Source organism: Falco rusticolus, chromosome 6 (assembly GCF_015220075.1).
Source record: "Falco rusticolus isolate bFalRus1 chromosome 6, bFalRus1.pri, whole genome shotgun sequence".
Taxonomy (NCBI): Eukaryota; Metazoa; Chordata; class Aves; order Falconiformes; family Falconidae; genus Falco; species Falco rusticolus.
The window spans coordinates 77480831-77504568 of NC_051192.1; the positions used below are offsets into that span (position 1 = coordinate 77480831).

General features: G+C 35.8%; 1 protein-coding gene across 6 annotated transcripts in view; it reads left to right on the forward strand.

Annotated features, from left to right (window-relative positions):
- ADGRB3 (adhesion G protein-coupled receptor B3) overlaps positions 1-23738 on the forward strand; it is a 466021-nt gene that overhangs the window by 187576 nt on the left and 254707 nt on the right. For all 6 annotated transcript variants that reach the window (XM_037392627.1, XM_037392623.1, XM_037392625.1 and 3 more), the window contains 6 exons: positions 1389-1550; positions 9671-9835; positions 13341-13505; positions 14393-14557; positions 20954-21055; positions 21593-21699. In XM_037392627.1, the coding sequence (XP_037248524.1) occupies positions 1389-1550; positions 9671-9835; positions 13341-13505; positions 14393-14557; positions 20954-21055; positions 21593-21699 (866 nt within the window). The remainder of the gene's footprint in view (positions 1-1388; positions 1551-9670; positions 9836-13340; positions 13506-14392; positions 14558-20953; positions 21056-21592; positions 21700-23738) is intronic.

The following is a 23738-nucleotide window of genomic DNA, read 5'->3' on the forward strand; positions in this document are numbered from 1 at the left end:
AAACATTTTGCAAAGGTTTCATGCTTGGCCTCTGGAAACAAAACAAAAAGAGCTTGTACAAATGCTTAGTACAAAAGCACAGATTCAAGAAATAGTATATCATTTACTTCATTCTTGGAAGATGGCACCAGAGTCTTCCTGGTTTGCAGACTCTCCCTTGATTGTGACCAATATGAAAACTTTTGGAAGACTAGAGGTGTATTAAGAACTGAAATTTTAAGCAAGCTATTCAAGACTAAAGGTTGTATCATGACACTGATTTTAAAGCAGAAAATCCCATTTCTTTCAAAATGACTTAGGTTTAAAAATCAAGGGTATGATACAGGCATCAGCATGCCATTTTATCCTGATTTTTAATGGAAAAATATAAACATGAATCCACAATTATTTACTCAAATTGTTAAGTAAGGTATATTCACATTATTTTTTCATTTGTGTTCTATGAATACTCGAGGGATTCATCTTTCTGAATATGAACGCCTTTGGTAAGGGAATTCCAGAACTGTGCGTATGGCTGTTCATGGAAACTAAATTTAAGCATTCTTTCCTGAGCACACATGCAAGAAGACTTTATGCATTATTTGCTTTCAAAAAAACCCAAAACAAACAAACTATAATATGCTATCTCTCAACAATTAAAAAAAAATATACTATTCAAATGTACAGTATTAATAAATCACATCTGATAATTTTGAAACTAGTGGTATGTACTATATGTAGTAATGAGGTCTAGCACATCCAAGGGTTTAGCACACCTGTAGGTCAAAAGAAAGGAGCAGATCTGTGCAGTAAATGATTGAACCAAAGTTCTCATCCCACTGTTCAGTTTAAAATTTGGTAAACAAAGTGATTGTCTTTGCCAGGGAACTTCTCTCAAATGCTAGATGGCTCTCCTCTGCTGAAGAAAAGATAAGAAACTGGAGGGCTGGTTTGGGTGTTTTTCTTTTTTTAATCAGAATTCCCTTACTGGTAGAGTTCCTTAAACTATTACTTAGCTTTCACTCTAGAGTGATAAGTATAAATATCAAAGATGTATCCTTTGGTATTATATAAAAAGAGTTGTCTATGTTCTTTTAGCATCCTGAGGGCAGTGGTGTTTCCAAACTGGTGAAGGGCAGTAGTTCTCATAAGGTTGTAAATGACGCTAAGCAATCAGAGTGTTTCCCTATGACAGGAATTATGTGACTGCAGCATTGTAGGTGTCTTTCTTTTCTATTCATTGCACATTTTCACAGCTGCTTTACTCCATGAACTTTCAAATCTTTATTTTTTTGTGGCACTTTTTTCTTTGATTTGTAAGAGCAGACAATGATGAGCTTCAGCACCAAAAAAAAAGTCTCATTAATACTTATGTCTATATTCGTGTTTGTTTGTTGTCTTGAATACAGGTGAATCTGGTGTTGAAGAGTGGGCCCAGTGGAGTACGTGTTCAGTTACTTGTGGTCAAGGGTCGCAGGTGCGAACCAGAACTTGTGTATCACCTTACGGGACACACTGCAGCGGCCCTTTAAGAGAATCAAGGGTTTGCAATAACACTGCCCTCTGTCCAGGTAGTGTTAGCAGCCGATAAATAAAATTGTTTTTGAACTGTATAATGATAAGAATTTGAAATTATATTATTATAATTATTATTATTATTATTACCATTAATTTCATAAGGACCTTTCAAGTAGAGCAGAGAACTGTAATTCTATTCAGCTGTGAAAAAAATTTGTCATGTGGATTGTTATTTTTACTTTCAGGACAGTCAAGATATGGAACAAGAGTGCCTTTTTTCTAACAGGTTCAGATTTTTTAAAAAAGTCTATATTCTCTGATTTTCACTCAGAAAAGAGAAGGTATATCGTGAGCACCAAATACAAACTAGGGAAGAAATCCAGATCACCAATACATTAAGAAGCAGAGACTGATTAACAGGGTGGGTTAAGTTAACATACTATTAGACGCTGCCATCAAATTGTTTTGCCATTTAGAGTACTGTCTTCTAGGCGATGGGCCAGAAGAATAATGTTCTCTGATCAGTAATGTCTTAATGGACTTTTCTTTACAATGTTCTGGCAAGAAAGGGCAACAGCTACCCATCAAAGGAAAAAAGATCAGACAAAAAGTAACTCTTACATCTGACACAAGGTAAAGGTCATCGGTATCTTGCATCACAGTTTTCCTACTCCTTTTGTCTCAGAGATCTGGACATAGTTGGAGTTCAGCAGTAGTTATACACTAAGGACGAGAGACAGACATGTTCAGGTTAGTTGCTGAAAGGGCATATCTCGTTTATTTAGACTCTACCTGTGGACATGATTAATTTGGGATGGAAAACAAAAGGGAAGGCATATGGCCTATGACTATATTCACTTTTCTCTGCTGTGGCTGAAACACACAAAAAAATTGTATGCCTGCCTTCAGATGCATAAATTCCTCAGGTCTTTGTAACATTTGATCTCAAGAGGGTGGAGAGCCATCTTCAGCTTCTGGGGAAGTGCACTCCATTTCTGAAGTAAACTAAACTGTCATGCACAGAGAATCCCTTGGACTTTATCTCAATGAGTAGTAGCATATAGAATCAAACTCTCACATTGTTACTGTGTATTGAAAATATCCAATGGGAAGTGCATATGTGATCCCATTTGAGTTTGTGTCTCACCATTATAAGCATTTAGGGAACCTCTGTAATCAAAAGCAACTTAAAAGACTGTATCTAGATAAACAGTCACAGTAATAAGAACTGCTCTCAGCACTTAATGCTTCACAGCTGTGCTTTAAGTAAGCAGTTCACATGGGATATTCTAATATTTTAGGGTAGAAACCCCCAGACAAGGCTGGATTTGATAATTTGAAGTGCTTATGCACAAAAATGGCAACTATTTCTAAAAAGGCTAGCTTAGAGCCTGCTAGAGGTGGGATATATTGCAAAAGAACTCTTAACTTGAAAGTACAAAAATAAGTGAAAAAAGCAAACTATAAAAGAAAAGAACAAACATTCCAAACAATCAAAGATAGATTTAAAGATTTGTTTGGAACTGCATGAGATATGAACACAAAAACACGCAGTCCAGCACTCACAATAAAATGCAGTTCTACCTGCTTTCTTGCTCATTTAGTATTGCCTAAGTAAAGGAAAGGCATTTAAATAATCTGATTTTACATAAATTTGTCTTCATTCTCTCCAGTACAGAAAGAAAATTTTCATATAAACCCCCCCAAAAAATCTATGTAATGCAGAAGTCAAGGTAATTAATTTTCTGTCAAAGTAAACTTGAAAAAAGTTAATTCTTAAAAATCACATTGTCTAGCAAACTTCTAAACAATGCTCACACAAAAAGATTGCTCCATATTTCTCAGGTCACAAAGGAGCTCTTTTCTAACACATGAGCTCCCGCTTCAGGGTACAGCTTTTTTTATTCCAACTACCCAGTATGAGCAATGTTCTCACTGGCTAACAGTGATACTGCCAAGGTATTTTCCTTTGCAGATCAGCACAGCTGATTCTGATAATCTTCATGTATCTTGAATTACCTTTCCTAAATAATTAGTCTTCTGGACTTAATCTTGCCTGTTGTTGCACATAATTACAATAAACTTATTAATTTATGTTGGTCTCTGTCTGGCTACAAGGCCACTACTGTATGGCCGTATGCAAGGATTAACAGTTTAGAAATGTGCTTTTCTTAGCCACAGCTCCATTAATTTTTCAAAAAACCCTTTAACTATTAGCCTAAGTATCCTCTCTCTTCATTATATTCTATATCCCATATCAGAGAGCTGCATAGTTCAGGATTATCCCTGGTCCATGCATAAGAAAATACATAGTTTGTATACCAGCATAATTAAACCACACAGTTGACAAAACAATCTAAATGTTTGCATATGTAGCTGGGATCTGGCCTGTGTACCCAGACCTGTACCACTCATTCCATGCAGCTTCTGGACTCTGATAATACAGCAAGATTTTACACCATAGAGTATAAACTAGAAGCAACAAACATACAAACATGTAACACTGGTCTCTCCTTGTAACCTACAAATAAAAAATCTACTGGGCATATTCATTACATGATTCATTGCATGATTAGTAAAAGGGAGCAGGGAGCATTCGGAGAGCTGAAATAGTATTTCCTAATCAAAAGGTTGCCCCTTTAAAATAAAAAAAGTATGCAGAACGGCCTACTGGACTATACCTCAAGCATCTATCCACAGGCTTCAAAGGAATCTGTTAAACTTGCAAATACTAATGCAAGGCTTCCAGAGTTATTTTCATCAACTTGCCTTCATATACTCCCTTTAGTGTTCAAGATACTCACTGGGAAGTTAGGGAATACATCTCTTTGTGATCTCACTGTCCTGGAAAATATTGAGAATGGGACTCACCAGCTTCTTCATTATATATATGTATTAGTATTGAAATAAAACCTTACATTTCAAAGTAGTACACCTAATAATTCAAGTAAATCATGTAGGAACCATTTTTTACATAATTGTTTGTTTATATATATTTGTTCCAGACAAGTACTCTTTCAAGGATGGGAGCCCATTACGTAAATTCAGTCTGCCTTGGAATCGAGAGTCTTATAGAAAAGTCTAGCATAGTAGGCTATCTCAGGATTCAGGACTGCAGTGCCACTGATTCGTTTCAGCTTAGTGGATGACTTCTAACAACTAGAAGTTCATCGTTATTTTCTATTTGTCCTTCTCCCTTGCCTTCAACAACTTCTTCAAAAATTTAGCTCAAGCTCTGCATTTTCAGGCTTATGGATAAAACAAGATATGGCAGGAGGAAGAATACCCTAAACGATGTCAACCATTTGTATACTTAAAAACTATATCTTCGCCTGTGTGATATGCTAAGACTGCTTATCTCCTTTTATTTTCTCAGAGCTCATATCAATGAAGTTTGGCTATATTGCTGAATTGTTGCACATCTTGATACATTCTCTGCCTGCACCGCACACTAACAAAAATGTTACAAAAAATTAGCCCTATCTTTTTTAATTCCTGTAGGTTTATTGTTAGTCATCTATCCTCTGAAAGTTCAGGCTTTCACTTGAAAGGAAAAAAAATAACTGTAAGGAAAACTTAGGTCTGTAATTAGAAAGAGACATGGCAGGAGTAGCTGTATGGCTTAAACTTGAAGGTTAGAGGGCAGCTGTCAGAAGATTTGCTGCATTTACATATTACGAATTTAAGAAAGATTTTTGACTGGACAATTTAAACTACATTAAAGGAAACTATAGCACTTAAGTGAGTTTAAATTTGTGCATACATATATTCAAATTTAATTTTAAAAATTTCTTTAATGCAGCATCTGCTTAGATGTAGTTATTCACCCATATTAAACTATGATATCATGCAATCGTATAACCATGGAATATTTTGAGTTGGAAGGGACCCACCTCCCCTGCAGTAAGCCGGGACATCTTTACTAGATTAGGTTGCTCAGAGCCCCGTCCAATCTGACCTTGAATGCTTCCAGAGATGGGGCATCTACCACCTCTATGTGCAACCTTTTCCAGTGTTTCACTATCCTCATTGTAAAAAATTTCTTTCTTATAACTAGTCTGAATCTGCCCTCTCTTAGTTTAAAACCATTACTCCTTGTCCTGTCACAACAGGCTCTGCTAAAAAGTATGTCCCCGTCTTTCTTTTAAGCCCTCTTTAAGTACTGAAAGGCTACAATAAGGTGTCCCCAGAGCCTTCTCTTTTCCAGGCTGAACAACCCCAGCTGCCTCAGCCTTCTTTCATAGGATGGGTGTTCCATCCCTCTGACCATTTTTGTGGTCCTCCTCTAGACCCACTTCAACAGGTTCATGTCTTTTCTGTGCTGAGGACTTCAGAGCTGGATGGAGTACTCCAGATGGAGTCTTACAAGAGCAGAGAAAAGGGCAGAATCACCTCCCTCAAACTGCTGGTAGAGCAAAGGGCAGAATCACCTCCCTCAAACTGCTGGTCACGCTTCTGTTGATGCAGCCCAGGATATGGTTGTCTCTCTGGGCTGTGAGCACACATTGCCAGCTCATGTCCAGATTTTCATTCACCAGTACCCCCAAGTCCTTCTCCACGGGGCTGCTCTCAATCCCTTCATCCCCCAGTCTGTATTGATACTGGGGACTGCCCTGATCCATGTGCAGGACCTTGCACTTGGCCTTGTTAAACCTCACGAGGTTCACACAGGCCCACTTCTTGAGCTTGTCGAGGTCCCTCTGGATGGCATCCCATTCCTCAGGTGTGTCAACTGCAGCACTCAGCTTGCTGTCACCTGCAAACTTTCTGAGGGTGCGCTTGATCTCACTACGTCATTGATGAAGATATTAAAGAGTACCGGGCCAGTACCACTTACAATGAAACATCAATGGCCATGATAGCTTTTCAATATCTGTTCAGTTTAAAGCTGAACAAATCAAAAGCATTTAAACCCCAATAAAAATGTGCTTGTAGGATGAAGGCCAGCATGGCCTCACACCTCCTCCCACTTCACAGCAGTTGTGTATGGTGAACACTGTGGGTGTTCACTTCAACATGACTAGGTTCACAGAGTGGCAGAGAGAAAGGAAAGATGCTCTGCAGTAATGCAAACTCGTTCTGCTAGCAATGTTTTTGACAGATAAGTTGGCAATACTCTGAATATTTTTGTCCCAAATAATGAATCTTATATCTGAAACTGTGTTATAGAAAACAGTAACTCCTTGGTGGGCCAGCTCTCCATCTGGTCTAATTTGGCATAGCTCATCTGGCTATAATTCATCAGATGTTGTAGGGTTTTTTGCATTTAGAAAATGGTATTAAAAAAAGAAAATCTTAATGAAATATTACAAAAAATATTCAAAGGTAAGAATTTTTAAATTAAGATGTTCTTTTAAAGCTTATCTGGATAATGTAGATACCACTGTAATGCATTGAATAGATTAATTCTCCTTTATATTTTGTTTGCTGACATTGGTTGTTTTCTTAGTGTTATGCCTTTTCCATCCTTGACTGTATTAGTTATCTACTAGTTTCAGCTATACAAGTCTATACATACAAGAAGGTAATGTGAAATTTTTACTTAATGAGCTTACTTTAAACCACAAACAGATAGAGGGCTGCTGTAAGTTTGAGTCCACCCAAAGTGAAACATTTTGTTTTGGCTTCTGTTCAGGTATCACAGAAGAATTATTCTGTGCTGCTCCTAACATGCAGTCACTCTTGCCCAAAGAGATATACAAACTTTTGTTTCAAGACAGCTTCTTTAAAGAGCCCCTCAGCACATTTTTGTCATTTTTAAATGAAGACAACTAGCATAAGGTTTTGACAGCATCAAATCAAAATTCCACATTAAACAATAGATGTAAACAAAAATTCAAAATGTCTTGACCCTGAAAAACCTGTGTCTACATAGTGTCAAGATCTTTTGAATTTATTATTATTTACAGAGTAATATTTTTCTAATTTGGATTTTTTTTTTGCTATCTTTTATGTTTTTTGAAGTACTTCTTGTTGCACCTGAGCATCTTAATCAATGATTGTGGTATCAGGAGATGAAATTATATTGTTGTTATTACTGACTACTGTTTGGAATCTGATCTGACAAATCAATTTTTCATTAATTTTTCTCACATGATAAAAAACGTGGAGTATTAGAGATATGTCTGGATTCATAAGCTAATACTTTGCCAATGAGAAAAAAATCTTCAGATCATATTGCTGGATCAGAGTAGCTGTCTAAGTACAGTACCTGTTGAGAAAAAATGAAATGTAAGGGATTATATGCAGATATAGCCATGAATTTACTAGTTTTAGAAGAGTTAGGTTTCCTAGTTTTGCAAAATGTCACAGTTAATCAAGATTTCTAAAATAACTAGACTATAACCTGTCACTTTAACATTAATCATTTTTTCTAATATAATGTAGATTGATGTGATGTTAAGAATAAGATAATTTTAATAAAGTTAGCAATGTAGGACTATGGAATAATTATTGTGCTTTTTGTCCACTTGTACATGACCAACTAAAAACCTTTCATCAATTGAGCTGTTATCTAGTGGGTTACAATCTTCTCTGAATGAAGCTTGAAATTGTCTGTCAGGTACAATTCTCAGAAGGTAGCTAACAAACTTTTTACCTCAACACAACATCTAAAATGATGATTTTTCTTATTTTTAATGAAATGCAATAGAACTTACCTACATGCGGAATTCCCCTTGATCTTACTGATGATTTTGAGATAATATGCCAGGGAGCTGAATGCCCTTCCGCACCCTTGCAACTGAACTTCACCTCAGGAAATGTTATTCTGATCCCTACAAGAAAAGAGTTTTATTTGTAGAAACTGGGCAGGTGATATGTGCCTTCAGGGTGAAGGAAACCTATATATGAGAAGTTCTTTCACGGCAATGAAATAAAGTGAGGACAAACCAGAAAATCTATTTCTTCTGTAATGTTGTGAATCATTACCAATGATACACTGAGATGTTATACACTATTTCACCCTCCAGACACCCTTCAAACAGACAGGGTTGCAGAAACACACAGTTATGTGATACCAAGTGTGATGCTCCGTCTAGGTACTGTCTCTGGCTTTTTCTTAAATGCCTAGAATCGCTATAGGTCTCATCACTACATTAATAATTTAATCCTGTGCAACTGCTTTTATTCAAGCAGATGAAAAATAACTAAAGTTTGTATTGCATTATTTTTCACTATTTTTATAAAGAACTGTTTTACCAATGCACCTATGGAATTGTCTTACCAGTATCTGTTTACCTATAATTATATTAGAGAACTTTCTGAAAATTTAACTCTAGTTCCTTCTGAAAAGGGAATGCATATGGTATATAAGCTCATATGGATATTGTATATTAGTTTCTCCTACAGTGGAAAAAAAAATAAGGCAGAGAAAGGTGCATCTTCTATGATTCTTCATATTAATTTTACACAATACTTGAATATAAAAATACTTATTTTTGTTTGTAATTTATTGTGTACTCTGAAGCTGTTTGAAGTTTGAGTGAACATTTCTTTTAAGATAGCGATGCATGTATTACTGTGTATGTTAAATCACTTAATATGTTCATGTAAGGAAATAGTGCAAAACCCTTGTTTATGTGGACTTGGAATTTTTGAGGAAGATAATCAAGGACATATGATGCCATGTTTCCACCATAATTTAAACAAGTGAAACAACTGTAAGATAACAGCCCCAATTTATGATGGTGACACAGTAAGAAATTATTGCATTTATTTCTATATTTTCCAAAGGAAGCTTAATTTAGATTGCTTCAAATTTTTAGAGTTGCTTTGATACATAAAGTATACGCCTGATTTTCACAAAGACTACTCTCCTGAAAATCAGGGCTTTTAAAAATGTGTCAAGTCAGGCACCAAAGATAGCATAACTAACTTTTGAAAAGGGAAGCCAACCTTCTTAAAAGAAAGAAAGAAAAGAAAATTTGGTAGTAAGATTAGTTTAAAAATTAGATAAAATGGTTCAAAGTTAAATATGCTTTAGATGAAATATACTTTTAAAATCTAAGTGGACTACACTTTATAAAGGATTTATTTGCCAAAGCTAAAGATTGTACTGATTTCCTTGAAATTGGCAAAATAATTCCCATCTAAAATATTGATCTTGTTTATTTGAGATCCTTCTGTTACTTGTGTGTCTGTTTCTGGTTAAAATCTGTTTGGTTTATTGCAGTACATGGCGTTTGGGAGGAATGGTCGCCTTGGAGTTTGTGTTCATTCACATGTGGTCGAGGCCAAAGAACTAGGACAAGGTCATGTATACCTCCCCAGTATGGGGGAAGATCATGTGATGGACCTGAAACACAACATAAACCTTGCAATATTGCACTCTGCCCTGGTGAGCTCATCTAGCAACTCTCTGCTTTGTTACAGTGCATTTGATGTGGGTTGTTGTGATTTATTTAGTTTCTCTTTCCACAAGAAAATAGTTATGCAAAATGAGTAGATGGGTTAATATTTTTCATAATTCTGACTGTAGTGATTAAAGGATATAGCAGACAATTCTTAGTTTCTTCAAGATACTCTTTCTGTAGGGCATGGTGTGGTGTATATGAAATCTTGATTCAGGATGGGTCTTGGAGAACCAAAAGGCAAACCTTCTGAGTATGGCTTAAAGAGTTCAAAGGTCACACAGTTTCTGTCCACCATATCTAAAATTTTTTTTATATCTGAAATATTTGCTTTGAGGTTCAATGTATATTATTTATTAAACATACAACAAACATATTTAGGAAACCATAAAATTTTGTTGTTATTAATTTATTCAAAATAGTTATTATCTACATGTGTGCAGAGAGAAAGGCTGACACAAACTAGGGCATTATTTAAATCCCAGTTAAGCCCTTATGGTAAGGATTTTAAGTTCTTAATTTCTGGGCGTCAGTTGCTAAGCTACTTTCAAAAAAATATCCCTAACCAAGTAAACAATGTGTGGGCTTCATGGTAAAACTTTCATCCACTGAAACTGAAGCTAACTGAAAAAAGAAATTATTCTTTCAAAATGTATTTTAAATTTTTTGTCCATAGGTTATGATTAACTTTGATGAAAATTTTCAATATGCTTACATATATATATATATATATGTATGTGTGTATGTATACACATACATATATGTGTGTATATATGTATATAATACCTAAGTATTGCCATAAGTTCAATAACCATAAAGAAGGTTATATACATAATAATCATAGAATCATAAAATCATAGAATCATTGTCAGGTGGCTGTAATGTGAGAAGTTTCTTTCATGAGCTCTGTCTGACAGTGTGAAGGTTACCCTTGCAGTGGGCTTGTTGAATATCCGCAGTTCACAACAGTGCTGCAAATAGATTCTTTGTGACCAGAGCTCTTCCTGGAAAGGGTTGATGGACATTTAATTAGGAAATGGTTGTTTGATGATTTGAAAACAGAGATGAAGGGAAAAATGGAACTTTATGCCTCACAGAATTTAAACTAAATTTCTCAGAATTATGTGAAACAACTTCGCTTTTCTTCTGATCAGCAAAGCATACTCCAACTTTAGGACAAATTTGTGGAAAAGTTTTAGTGCTGAATGCAGCTGCAAAAAATTTGGATTAATCCAGTTTTTGGCCAAGTTGGCAGCTGTGCACTTTTACATGTGCCTAGACAAAGGTAATTAACATGATCTATGAGCATGAAGCAGAGTTGACAAGAGACATGCCAAATAAAAACAGCAGAGAAGAAATTAATGCATTCGGTTCACTTCAGTATTGCAAAAAACCACAAAAGTTATTACAGCTAATCTGTCAAAATAAGCAGTTATTTGAGTCTTCTGGATTTTGAGCAGTCATTTGTACCTAAATTACTTTCACCAGAGGAAGTTATATGCTAGTTACTTTTAAAAGTAACAATCTGAATCTGCTGAATGTTAAGATTTGCTGTAATTTGAATGTTCAATTTTATAAGAGAATCTTCATGTTGAATTCTTTAGTCTCTTAATGATATTTCTGAAATAGAAAACTCACATGCTATTTCTCCTAAAGATAAAGGGAGATGGATGAAATATAAATGAGAAGCCACAAAATGAGTTTTCTCCAAAGACACTATAATAATTGATTCGATCTTTCCTACCCTAAATAATACTATATAGCAATGAATAAGACTGAAGAGGGTGCATTGAAAAGTAATTTCCATAATGTTTTCCTCTTCACATAGATCTTTTATGATTAATGAGTACCACTAGCTTCCATGTTTGGAAAGATTTCCATTTTCTGCAGAATAAATTATCAGGGCACAGCATCATAGCTTGAGAGGCATCTGCATTAAGAAGTGGTTCACAACCAGGCATTACATCGAATATTTAATATAGAATTTTAGGAAAAAACCCTCAAATCCTCCCTTCCTTTCGTTCACTGGTTGCTGAGATCCTGGGCATTAGAGATAATAGGGATTGCATCTTTGAACTGTTAGAAATGTTCTGTGGTTACTGTCAGACAACAGTAAAATAGTTCACCTCTCTTTCACTGAATGGTGTTGCGCCCATACAGACACAGTATGTTAAATCACTAACTTAAAGATTCTGCTTCCTATTTTAATTATTAAAACCATCAACTCAGGAAGCTGCTATTCCAGCCCTCCTTTAGAAGAATCGTGAAATCAGGGGTTGGCAAGTGCGCCAAGTGAAGTTACTTGTTTTCAGTAATGGTGCTTTCAGAGCAAGGTAGTTATAAAACTAGGTTTTCAAGGACAAGTATTAATCAAAATTGTATTACAACCTAAAATTTACCGAAGTTTATATTGGGTGTAATGCAGGTGCAATGACGAACTGATGATTGCTGGTCTGTATGAATGCAGGATACTGAATTAGCACAACCAGTAATAACACATTTCATAATGCTTAGTTGTTTTCAAAATTACTGTCTAGTCCTATCATCTATTATAGACCATATATTTTTCAATTGTATGGGAACTTAATTGGTTTGTATTTTTTATGTTTTGGTTTTTAATGTTTTCATTTACCTCAAGAAGCTTTCTGATGTACGAAATTAAAAATCACAGTCCTAAACCTTTACTCATGGGAATCTGCATCCAAACTCGAGTGTGTGGGATAGTACAAAATACTAAATACAGAACCGGTCACCATATCCATATTGTTTAAAAGTTCAGCTTGACAAATTCAGAAAGATTATGCAATATGCATAATTACAGAAGCAGAGATGAGGAGGAAGGCAGGACGTTTCTGCCCTCCAACATTTTATCTCAACAGAATGTTGAACAACTGGGGTCATTTACCTGACAGGAAGCATGAATGATAAAAGTATATCAATATTGCAACTATAGAGAACAGACACTGTATGTGAGGCAAAGTGGTAACTCCTGTTTTCCTTTTCCTATTCAACTAAAGAGACCTGATTTCACAGTCAGGACCCAATAATCTTGTAAACTGGCCCATCTGAGTGCTGCAGCTGTAATAAAACCCTTTTGAAGGGCTCAGGGTTTACATCATGCAAGATTGGCCCCATTTTGCCTAAAAAGGCAAGACCGGCCTTTTTAATAAGGCCTTGTATTTAGTAAGGCCTTTCAAACTGTACATGAGCAAAATCAAAATTTAGCCTTTGCTGTGTCAGCATACAATTAGAAGAGATGAAATGTTCTTTACTTCAACAAAAAGGAAAACCATTTTAAATTTAATTAGCACATAATGGCGGTTTCTGTATTTGATTGCTGTAAGAAATCAACTGTCTTTAGGCCAGGCCCAGTCCAAGGGGCTGCGTTCAAGTCCGCGCTGAAGCCCCTTAGCTTAGGGTGCAGCTGCGAGGCCCTGCCTCTCTCAGGTGGTAACTCTACTGTGTCCATCTCTTATGTGCCTGCCGCGGCAGTGGACGGACAGTGGCAGGAGTGGAGCTCGTGGAGCCAGTGCTCGGTGACCTGTTCCAATGGCACCCAGCAGCGGAGCCGGCAGTGCACAGCAGCGGCCCACGGCGGCTCCGAGTGCCGAGGGCCCTGGGCTGAGAGCCGGGAGTGCTACAACCCCGAGTGCACGGGTGAGTACCGAGGGCGCGGGGAGCAGCCGTGCTGCCCCTCCTGCCGAGGGCCGGGCCGGGCAGCCTGGCTCCGGGCCGGGAGCCCCAGGGCGGGAGCCGGGGGCACAGCGGCCGGCGCGGGGGCTGCCACAGGCCTCAGCGCGCTGCGGAGGGGCGCAGCAGCCATCTCCAGAGGGAGGCCTGGGGCCTGGCTTTCCTGTATTTGATAAGATACAAAGCTGAAGAATATGTTCGGAAAGACTGTGTGGTGGGCTGCATATCAGCTTTCCAGTTTTATCACTGTCTAAAGGACATTCACCGGCTTTAGAAAGATATGTTTGAGGCCTAAAGAACTGGATAAAGTGTTTCATGAACCTAGAAAGTGAACATGTATGACCTGATTCCCTTTTACGCTGATCCTCTGGCACTACAAAAGCAGCCTTCCAGGGTGGGTAAACTACATTTATTCTAAGCCTCATTTGTGCTTTCAAAGCATATAAAATCCAAGCTCCTAAAATATAGGCAAAAATGTTTTTATTTAGTTTTTAAAGGGTTCTTAAGCATGTTGTAATGTATATTGTTACCATACAACCGCACTATGTAAGTATGTAAGAAAACAAACAAACAAAAGGGACAACATCGGTTTTGCATTCTTGCGTGAATGTTAATGTGCAGCAATTCTTTTTATTTTATCTTAAGATGCAAGTCATTTAGACAACAATCCCAATCCCTTATTTAGGAGCCAAGTAGAGACTTCCCCATCTTCCATGTGCCTAGATCTACTACTTCTGTCACCGTTAGTCATATTTGAGAGGCTTTCTTCTCTTATGCAGGTGAAGAATAACCTATATATATCCTCCTTTATGACTGTCATTGTGTCACCACCCTAACGCTATTTTTCCAAACAGCAAATGGCCAGTGGAACCAGTGGGGCCACTGGAGTGGCTGTTCCAAATCCTGCGACGGTGGCTGGGAGAGGCGGATAAGGATCTGTCAAGGTGCTGCCGTGACTGGGCAACAATGTGAAGGAACTGGAGAGGAAGTTAGACGGTGCAGTGAACAGAGGTGTCCTGGTGAGCCAAAAATATAATCACTATTATTATCTACACAACAGTATGGCTTACTTTAATGACTAACTTTAGGAGAGACAAGATCAACATCCACAGAGCAATAGCCATAAAATGCCGCATCTGGCCTAGCTTCAGACAAATCACTGCTGTTTTTCTCAGTATACTAAGTTGTGCTTAGGTACCTGGGTGTAAACTAGACCTATTGGATATATAAGCATACATATATGCTTAATATATATCAGATATATATTAATATATATATTTAATAAATTAAAATACCATAGTAAAGGAAGTTACCAGATAATTATATCATTGTCTAGGCATGTCTGTATTATTTGAAGTGGCAATGACTTGCTACAGAAATTCTCTTTGAAGGCACTGTTTCTCAGAATATCAGGGCTGGTTTTGTAAATTGTGGAATTCCTTTTATAAAGTGTATAAGAGAACTCTGTAATACATTTGGGGTAAATTCTGGTGCAGTGAAAATGAGGGAAAAAGTGAGCCATACTGTACTGTATAGAATGAATGAATACCTGAGCAAAATTTCATAAAAAGCAAAGCAATTTGAAATGAAAAAGGAATGTCTGTTTTGTTTTAGTATGATGCTTAAATACATTTCTGTGCAGCAATTTTTACTTTGCCCTCCCAACAAATTTGTCTTTCCCTCTGACAGCTAATAAAAATGTACTTAAAGAAGAACAGCTGGTGAATCTGATGATATTTATCTGTAAAGACACATTGTCCTAACGTAAAAGAATGCATTGTTGGATAGGCGTAAGATACAAGGTGTAAGTAGTATAGGATGTCTTAGCCAGTCACTTGGGAAATTATGCATTCTGAACTGCAAACCAGGAAGCAGCAAAAATCAATCTAGCAATCTCTGACTTCTGGATATTTCGATGGCTATTTTCTCTGATAGAGAAAGGACTTAAATGGCAGGGATGCTGTGGGTCAGGAACTGGGGAATACATCAGATGTGAATTTTATCAAGCCCACATTTTCATAGGCAGCATACTTACCTCTTGACAGCCACCAAAGAACAGTTTTCAAGGTATTTGCAGTACAGTGGAACAATGAATCTCATTGCATTTGGAGAACAGCAAATGGACTATTTGCAGTTATAAAGTTAGAATGCTATACTGGAGAAGTTAACCAAATTTAATTTGCTTCTCAAATGATGTCTTTAATATTAATCAAACATTCATTATTTGAAAAGCACCACAAAACAGTATTTGTTAGACTCTTAAACAAATTATGATTTCCATAGTTAATGCAGACTTCCCCTATAATAGCACAGCATTTAGAGGTTTTTGTAAATCTTCTCAATAAGCAGATACTCAGATCAACCACCTTCTGCTTATAAAATCATTCTTGAAATAATTTGCATTTGTATATTTAGAAGTAAAACCATGCAGTCCAATTTTCAAAGGTTGCCACCTACTGTTAATAAAATATTTTACAGATGTATTTACAAGTTAAATGCACACAGAGCATTATTTGCCATTTGGTAAATTTATTTATTTACTTGATTAATTCCAGATTAGAATCAGTACGCTTATAAAAACTGTAACCTAAGGCAGCTTTTAACAAGCTATACTTATGCAGAAGATTATACATGAATAACAGATTTTTTTTATCTGTTTCTAGACTGACATTTACTAAAGCATCTCAGATTTAAATGTATACAGTGGATAATTTACCAGAATTTCATAAAATGATATACAGATTTACATTTTATAAACACCAAGCAAAATTGAAAAGTACTGTAGAGATGGTCATTCAAAGTATAAGCAAATTTTATCATTTATATGCTTTTATTTCATAGTTATAAAACAGTTCAGAGAAGCTATTTTGTCTCAGTGTTTTCTTTTTCTCTGTAAGTCATTTAGAAACAGGAGAGACTAAAATGTTAATTTTTTCTTAGTTTAACATTAATTTTCCATTAGCATAAGACCAGTTCCTCATCTCTGTAGACCTGCATAACGTATTTGTAAAGTGAATGAAACTGCACCTGTCTGTATCACCCAGAGGTCTATAGACTTATAGAAAGTTAAATTATAGCTGACTCTAAACCGTGGAAGCAAAAAAAAAAAAGAATAAAACCTTATTTCTATTATGCTGGCTGCTGTTAATAAGATACTTTGCAAACAAGCTGTTTACTTGATTGACTGAAAATCTTGACTGGATTTCTTGTAGTTGGAGTTCTGCATTATCTGATTATGCAAGATTTTCTTCATAGTCAATCAGTGGTTCTCTTCAAATGGTTCAGGCAGGGAGTGAATTACACCAGACACTCCTAGAAGCTGAATATAACCAGCACTAAGAAAGGCAGGCTGAGAAATATTATCTGAATAGCTGGTTTCTCAAACAACTTGGTTTCTGGACAAGTGTTGAATATCTTTCTTTGTAATTTATTTGTATTCCAAATTTAAAAAAAAACACAAAAAACCAAAACACAAACAACTGTAGTTGTTTCCTTCCATTGTGTAATAATCTGAGAATGAAAAACAAATATCTGAAGGTATTTTGGCTTCAGTCATTGCTCCTTTGTTGTATCCCAAATGTCTAAAGTCAGATTTCACTTCAGTAGATCAGCAGTGTTAAGGATTTAGTACTCTGCACTCAAAGTATTCTTTTGTGAAGAATAAATTAATAAAATTTGAAACAAATCATAGAAAGGAAAAAACCTTCTAGATTTTCTAAGCAGCTAGTCATGCAAGAATTACTGTGCAAAACTTAGGATGAACGAACAATTGGACTGTCCCATAGGAATAAAGGAGAGAGCTAGGTAATAAAAGAAATTGCAGCCCATGACTGGTAAGGTCTAACGGCAAGCTGATGAGAAACTTCCAGATAAATGTGTAAGAGGCATAAGGTAAGTCTCATTGAATGTGTCGGTAAAAACTAAGATACGTGAGAACTGAGAGCAAAATACAATATTATTCAGGAGAGAAGACTTTGGTAAATTTATATTTATAAAAATAGCACCATTTTCTTAGGACAGTTTTAAGAATATATTAGGTTTCAGTAATGTAGCATTGGTTTCTAGAAATAATTCCATTATTGCTAATTCTATATGGGTTTCAATATTTATGCTTTACTCAGATGTTACTCAAAACAGACCCTCAATATTTTTCTTGTAAGTCTGTTGTCAGTGGTAGAAAACATCGGAAATGTTTTGACCAAAATATTGCTTAAAACAACGATAACAATGATTGTTTGTTAACAAAAAGGTAACAGTGCATAACTGCTGCCAAAGACTGGCTAATGATTTCCTACTGAAGGTAAAAGGTTTCTTCAGAGGCAATACTAGCTAAGTGTATTATATATAAGATAGAATATGAGAAGGGTGAAGATTCAAATAACTGTCAACAACTAAATAATAAAATTGAACCTTTGGGTCTTGTTTTGTCTCTGATTGTAACACAGACAATTGTTTTTTCTGTTGCCTTTGTTTAAGATAATGTTGCCTGTGGCATTGAATTAGGATTCAAGAGAGGAACTGTAGTTCTAGCTTCATTTGTGAGCTACTGTGTGCTGTTGGCTAATTTGCTTCACCCTTTCATTATCCTTTCCCATATTTGTTAGTTGCCTAGGTAGATTGTAAATTCTGCAGGATTGTACATTTCTCTTGCTTTGTTTGTGTGTTGTACAGACCTTCCTCAGATCCCAGGTGGGTTGATTGCCTCTTGGAGACACATGTCTTCTCACCGATAATGTCAGAGGAAGACTGTGCTTCTAGACCACTGTCTTAGTTGAGTGTTTGTGCTTAGGTGGGATGAATTCAGGCCTATCAATTCAGGAGTATAATGTGGTGAATTTGAGTACATGTTCTGTGTGGGAAGATATTGCTGAATCATATCATCAGTAAAAGAGAGCTGCTTTTTATTTGCCAATTTTAGCAAATTTACCTCAGTATTTGCTGTTTCCTTCTAAATTTTAGCAATTCTCCATGATTTTGTACAGCTAACTTACATTTATCTGTAGGTGAATTATGAATTAATTGTGCCATAGTTACAGAAATATTTGAAGTGGCCCTGAGCAGAGCCAGCAGGGCCAGCAAAGCTTTTTAACTCAGATATAATACCACTCCAGCATGACTGTAATGTCTCCATGGGCAATATGGGATGGAGCCTCACAGATGCTTTAATGTGGGTGGATGCCTGATTAGTAAGCTCTGCCAGATATACTTCAGCTTTGAGGAGAACTGGTTTGCTTTTTATGCACAGCATTCCTTGATCAAAGGTATTTGTACAATGCATCGAGAGGTACAGAGTCAGCCAGGGACCAAGAAAACTTCTTTACCTGAGCAAGTGTTACTTTTCCAAGCTCTGACTTGCTGCTGCACCTCTTTCTTGATAACCCTAGGTCTTGGGAATGCCTTTTACTTTGAACATAACATACAGGTGCACAGATTATCTTTGGTACTAGGCTTAAGTTAAAATGTAATCTTGATTTGTGAAAAATGTGATGCAAAGCATACAAGTATTACCCTTCCAAATAGATAGGAAATCTCTGATATTGCCTGTGACTTGCTAAAGTAAAAGAGAAAATATGATGTATATATAGTACGCATATATGTGCATGTATATATTTCTTTTAGAAAAAACTCACATTAACATTCCATATTTGGAGGGAAGTAAGAGTTTTAGTTCTGAGAAACAACACCTAAAGTGTTGATTAGTGAACATAACACATTTGAAATGGCCACAGCTGCATGAAAAATATACTTCCTAAAGAGCTCTAAGCTTTAGCAAGTTTATGTAATTTGTAATATTACCTCCATATTATGTTAATTTACACTCCCCAAATCAGAACATTTCTTTTGTTTATAAGGTCATAATAGAATGGTAATTGCATTTCCTTATGTCACCAGATGGCTTGGGTTTATCAAAATCTGGCTTTCCCCACAGTAACACTGGCCTGGTGCATTCACTTTTCGTGCATGTCTGAAGCAGTGTTAGTATTCTAGTTTATGAGTATAACCAGCTCTCTTTGGGTTTTGCCATTAATGGATCTCTTGCTTTTACAGCAGCACCAACTGTCTTGATTTACGATTCAGAAACGCTGATGGTGAGGCAAATTTAGCAAGCAATTTTTCTGCCCAACTGTGAATCATATTAGTATTACTGAACCATCTGCTAGGTATTCTTTGTCCTCCACAAAAAGAGGGTACAGTTTTCTGCAAAAGTCTGCTCAGTTCCCTTACTTACCTCACTTTTCCATCAGCAGAAGTGCAAAACAGGGAAGATAGACAGTTTTATGGGTTAGGTAATGGGATGGGCAGAATCTGTCATCTGTTCCTTCCTGCTAGAGATTTCCCATGCAACTATGGGTGAATCATTGAATTACTTTCTGCCTTATCACCCCATCTGCTATAGTGACAGAATTTTCTTTCTCTTTTCCTTTTTCTTCTTTTGTAACCACTTTGCTGTAATACAGTGAGGTTACAATTTTCCTGAAAAAAAATTTATATATATATATATATATAAAATAATGCTTTTAAGCAACTCATGGCTTTACTCTGCTAAACCTGGAATTAATTAGATTTCAGTAACTAGCATTTGCCAGTGCTTTTCGTTGTGAGATGACTTCAGCCAGATGTTTGCTGTGTTAATCTAATTTACTCAGAAACTGTAAACTGGGAATCTACAGTAAAAGTACAAAGAGAAAAAACATCTGTAAGTCATGACCATGAGAAAAAAAAACCACAATGCATTTTCAGAACCTTTTTTTTCCCCCGTGTGCTACTGTTACCATGAATTTGTGAAAATATTTTTTTCTCTTTAAATGGTATTGCAATAACCAGTAAAAGGCAGTTTCATTTTATAGCCACTCAGTCCCACATTATTGGCTATACTTGCTTAATTACCAACTTGTACTGAAACACATTTCAAAGAAATGACCTGCTTTTTGGTCTTCAGAATGTACAGCTCTCATTTGATACATTTAGCACATTCACTTTTTCAACAGTGGTTTCAGAACTGATTCTTTCACATGCAGTTTAGGTTTCAGAAAAATCTTTTAAAATTTTAGTGTAAGATAAGCATCACAGCTTGTAGCATTTTAATTATCATCATGTTCTGATAGATGCTTAATGTTATTGATCAAAATAGAGCAGCAAGAAAAGATTCAAAGCTATCAATATTGCATCTACAACCTAAAGACTGTTTGCTGAAGAGTAAAGACATGGGTTATATGAAATAAATACCACCACAAAGACAAAAATTACAGGGTTTGTGGTTTTTTATTTTTTACTTAATTCTTTAAATCAGACCAAATGATGTTAACATATACATTTCAGGAAGAGTTATGACAAGACTGAAGAGCTACTTTTCTGACAGAAAATATCGTGTTTACATTAATGTTTCTACTTAAATTCTCATTTCTAAATGGCAGCACCTTATGAAATATGTCCTGAAGACTATTTGATGTCAATGGTGTGGAAAAGGACCCCAGCTGGGGACATGGCATTCAATCGATGTCCTCTCAATGCCACAGGTACAGTACTGCTTTGAAATTATATGATAATAAAAATGGGGAGAAATCTTTTGCACTATGTTTTAGACATAATTACTAGACTCATATATATATATGTATATATGCATATATGTGAATGTATTTATATAAACCCCACATCTTTACATATGCATATACGTACATATACTGTCTCTTATGGCTTACATATATACATGGGTCTGTGGTGTATGTATATGTATATAAATACATATATATGCTTTATAGCCAGAGAGAAAAAGCTGAGAAGAAATCAACTTGACAGGACCTATCAGGCAAAGCGATGAAAACAAAGCAAAACATAATTATTTTTTTTTAATTACAAAAACACTGCTAAAAACCCACTAGGTGAACATTAAAGTATCTTTCAGAATCTTATACTACTGTCATTATGCTGATGATCATTGAATGAAATTGTTTCTGTGTGTGCTTTTAAAATAACATGGAATGTAGTTTAAATAAGGTTCATTCTTTCCAGTTGCTCTCACTTACACAAATATTTTCTGTCTTTGTGACTTGCAGGCACCACTAGCAGACGCTGCTCTCTCAGTGTTCATGGAGTGGCCTTCTGGGAACATCCAAGCTTTGCTAGATGCATATCAAATGAGTACAGACACTTGCAGCATTCAGTAGGTGCAAAGCCAGCTTTAGTACTTGCTCTGTTTATTCATTACTAATAATTGGTGTGAAAAAAAACTTACTTATTTACTCTCAAGTCAGATTTCTGATAAGAAATGCCAGGGGGGAAATAGATCTAAGAAAGAATAATTTATATTAATCTATATTATTTTGATCTTGTATATTGCTGGTGTTTGAGTGAGAGAACCTTTGTCTTACTGTAGAAATAGAAAAATGAATCAGATTCCCTTCTTTCATGTCCACTGTGTGCAATCTTTATAGGTGTCAGAGGTAAGATGTATTTTGGTTTATTAGAAAATGAGGTGTGAATAAATGAGATCTACTGGAAGAGTGACCTGCTGAGTAACTTTATAATACTATGAATTCTTTAATTGCACACTAAGAAGTCAGAAATTGTATTTCTTTTTGCTGTCAAATTTAGAACTTCACCTTCAAATGTAACAATAGGAAATTATTATAAGGTAAAGCTACTGCAGTGTCTTGGACACAGTAAAGTAACTCTAGATGAAGAAATATTATCGGATTTTTTTCAGTATGCTTAACAAAAAGTTTCTTTGCAAAGTATATACATTATACATTTATCTACTGCCTAAATACATTTATATGCATAGATGCAATACATTGTATATATTTTTGCATTATAAATGTGCTAACATGGTATATGCTAGGTATATTGATTACATTCTATTTCCATAGTCGAAGCATTCAGCCAGGTTAATAATACTATTGTGGGAAGAGCTCCTTTGATGATTCTCATGGGCAATGGTTTTTGCCTGCATGATAAATTTTACTGACACTCTTATTACTCTCACTCCTTTTCCAAAGGCCACTGACCCATTAATCATTTGGTAGAAGAGCACTAATACAGCTATGTGCTTCATAACTTCCCAAACTCTCAACCAGTGCAACACTTTTGTAGAATGTTTAAAAATCTTTGGTGGCTTGAAAAGTAGTTGCCTGGCTGTCATTACTCAGATCTGGCTTGCCAGTTATAGGAGATTTTGATTAATTCCTTTGAGCTGCATTTCTGTTTCATTAGATTCCAACTTAACTGAGGTCTGGGATTCAGTTTCAGGGTAAGCCAAAGCAAGCATTGTTTTTAAAATAACAGAAGAAAGTGTCAAAGCAATTTTCCCCAGTACAGAGAAACTTTCCTATTTTATATAGCTGTTTGCATGCTGCTCTATCCCTTTAGTGTTCACAATTGAAAAAACAACATGGTTGGCTTTAACTGTTTTGCATTTTATATTTTTTGATATTTTATTCTTTTGCAACAGCTGCATATAGTATGTCTAAATGTACTTTATGGGCATGGACAGGAATAAATTTGTATTTCATTTACTTAGAATCTGGATTTTTGTAAATAGCACAATAAAGACAATGACTGTGGGTAATATATATACAGGTTTGAATACTAATAGTGTCATATTGCAGAACAAAAACATTACATTTTGTGATTGAAAACATTAAGATATTTCAAAGTAAAATTATTCTTTTACTTGGTATTTTTGCATTTAAATATTACAATCTTCAGAAATATTTAAAGGATTTTGAAATATTTTAAAGGATTTATTAATCTTGACCTGCCTGGCCAGAAGACCATCCCTTTAGAGTTTTGTTCCTCTGCTCTTACATTTTCACATTTCATATCAACATTCATAGCCTTGATCCTCATGCCACTGGTTCTGTAGTGATATTCAGTCTCTTCTTTTTATGTTATTGCTAGAAGTTGTTCATAAGCAACTCAAACAGTGGGAATTGCTTTTTCATGTTGTTCAGTGGTTTGACTCACCTGGTTAACTTTTGGTGTGGCACTGATATTTTGCAAAGAGCTACAGTCTGCCTGGCAGGAAAGGGTCATTGTTGGACAAAAGGAGGAATTTCTAACCCTGATCAGATTTATCTATTTTTCTATATTTCCTTTTTAAAAATATTAAGTATGATTAGAGCACACTGTGAAATAATCTTTTGCCAAAAAAACATTTTAAAATAGTTAAATCTTCTTTAAAATTACACGATCATCTAAACA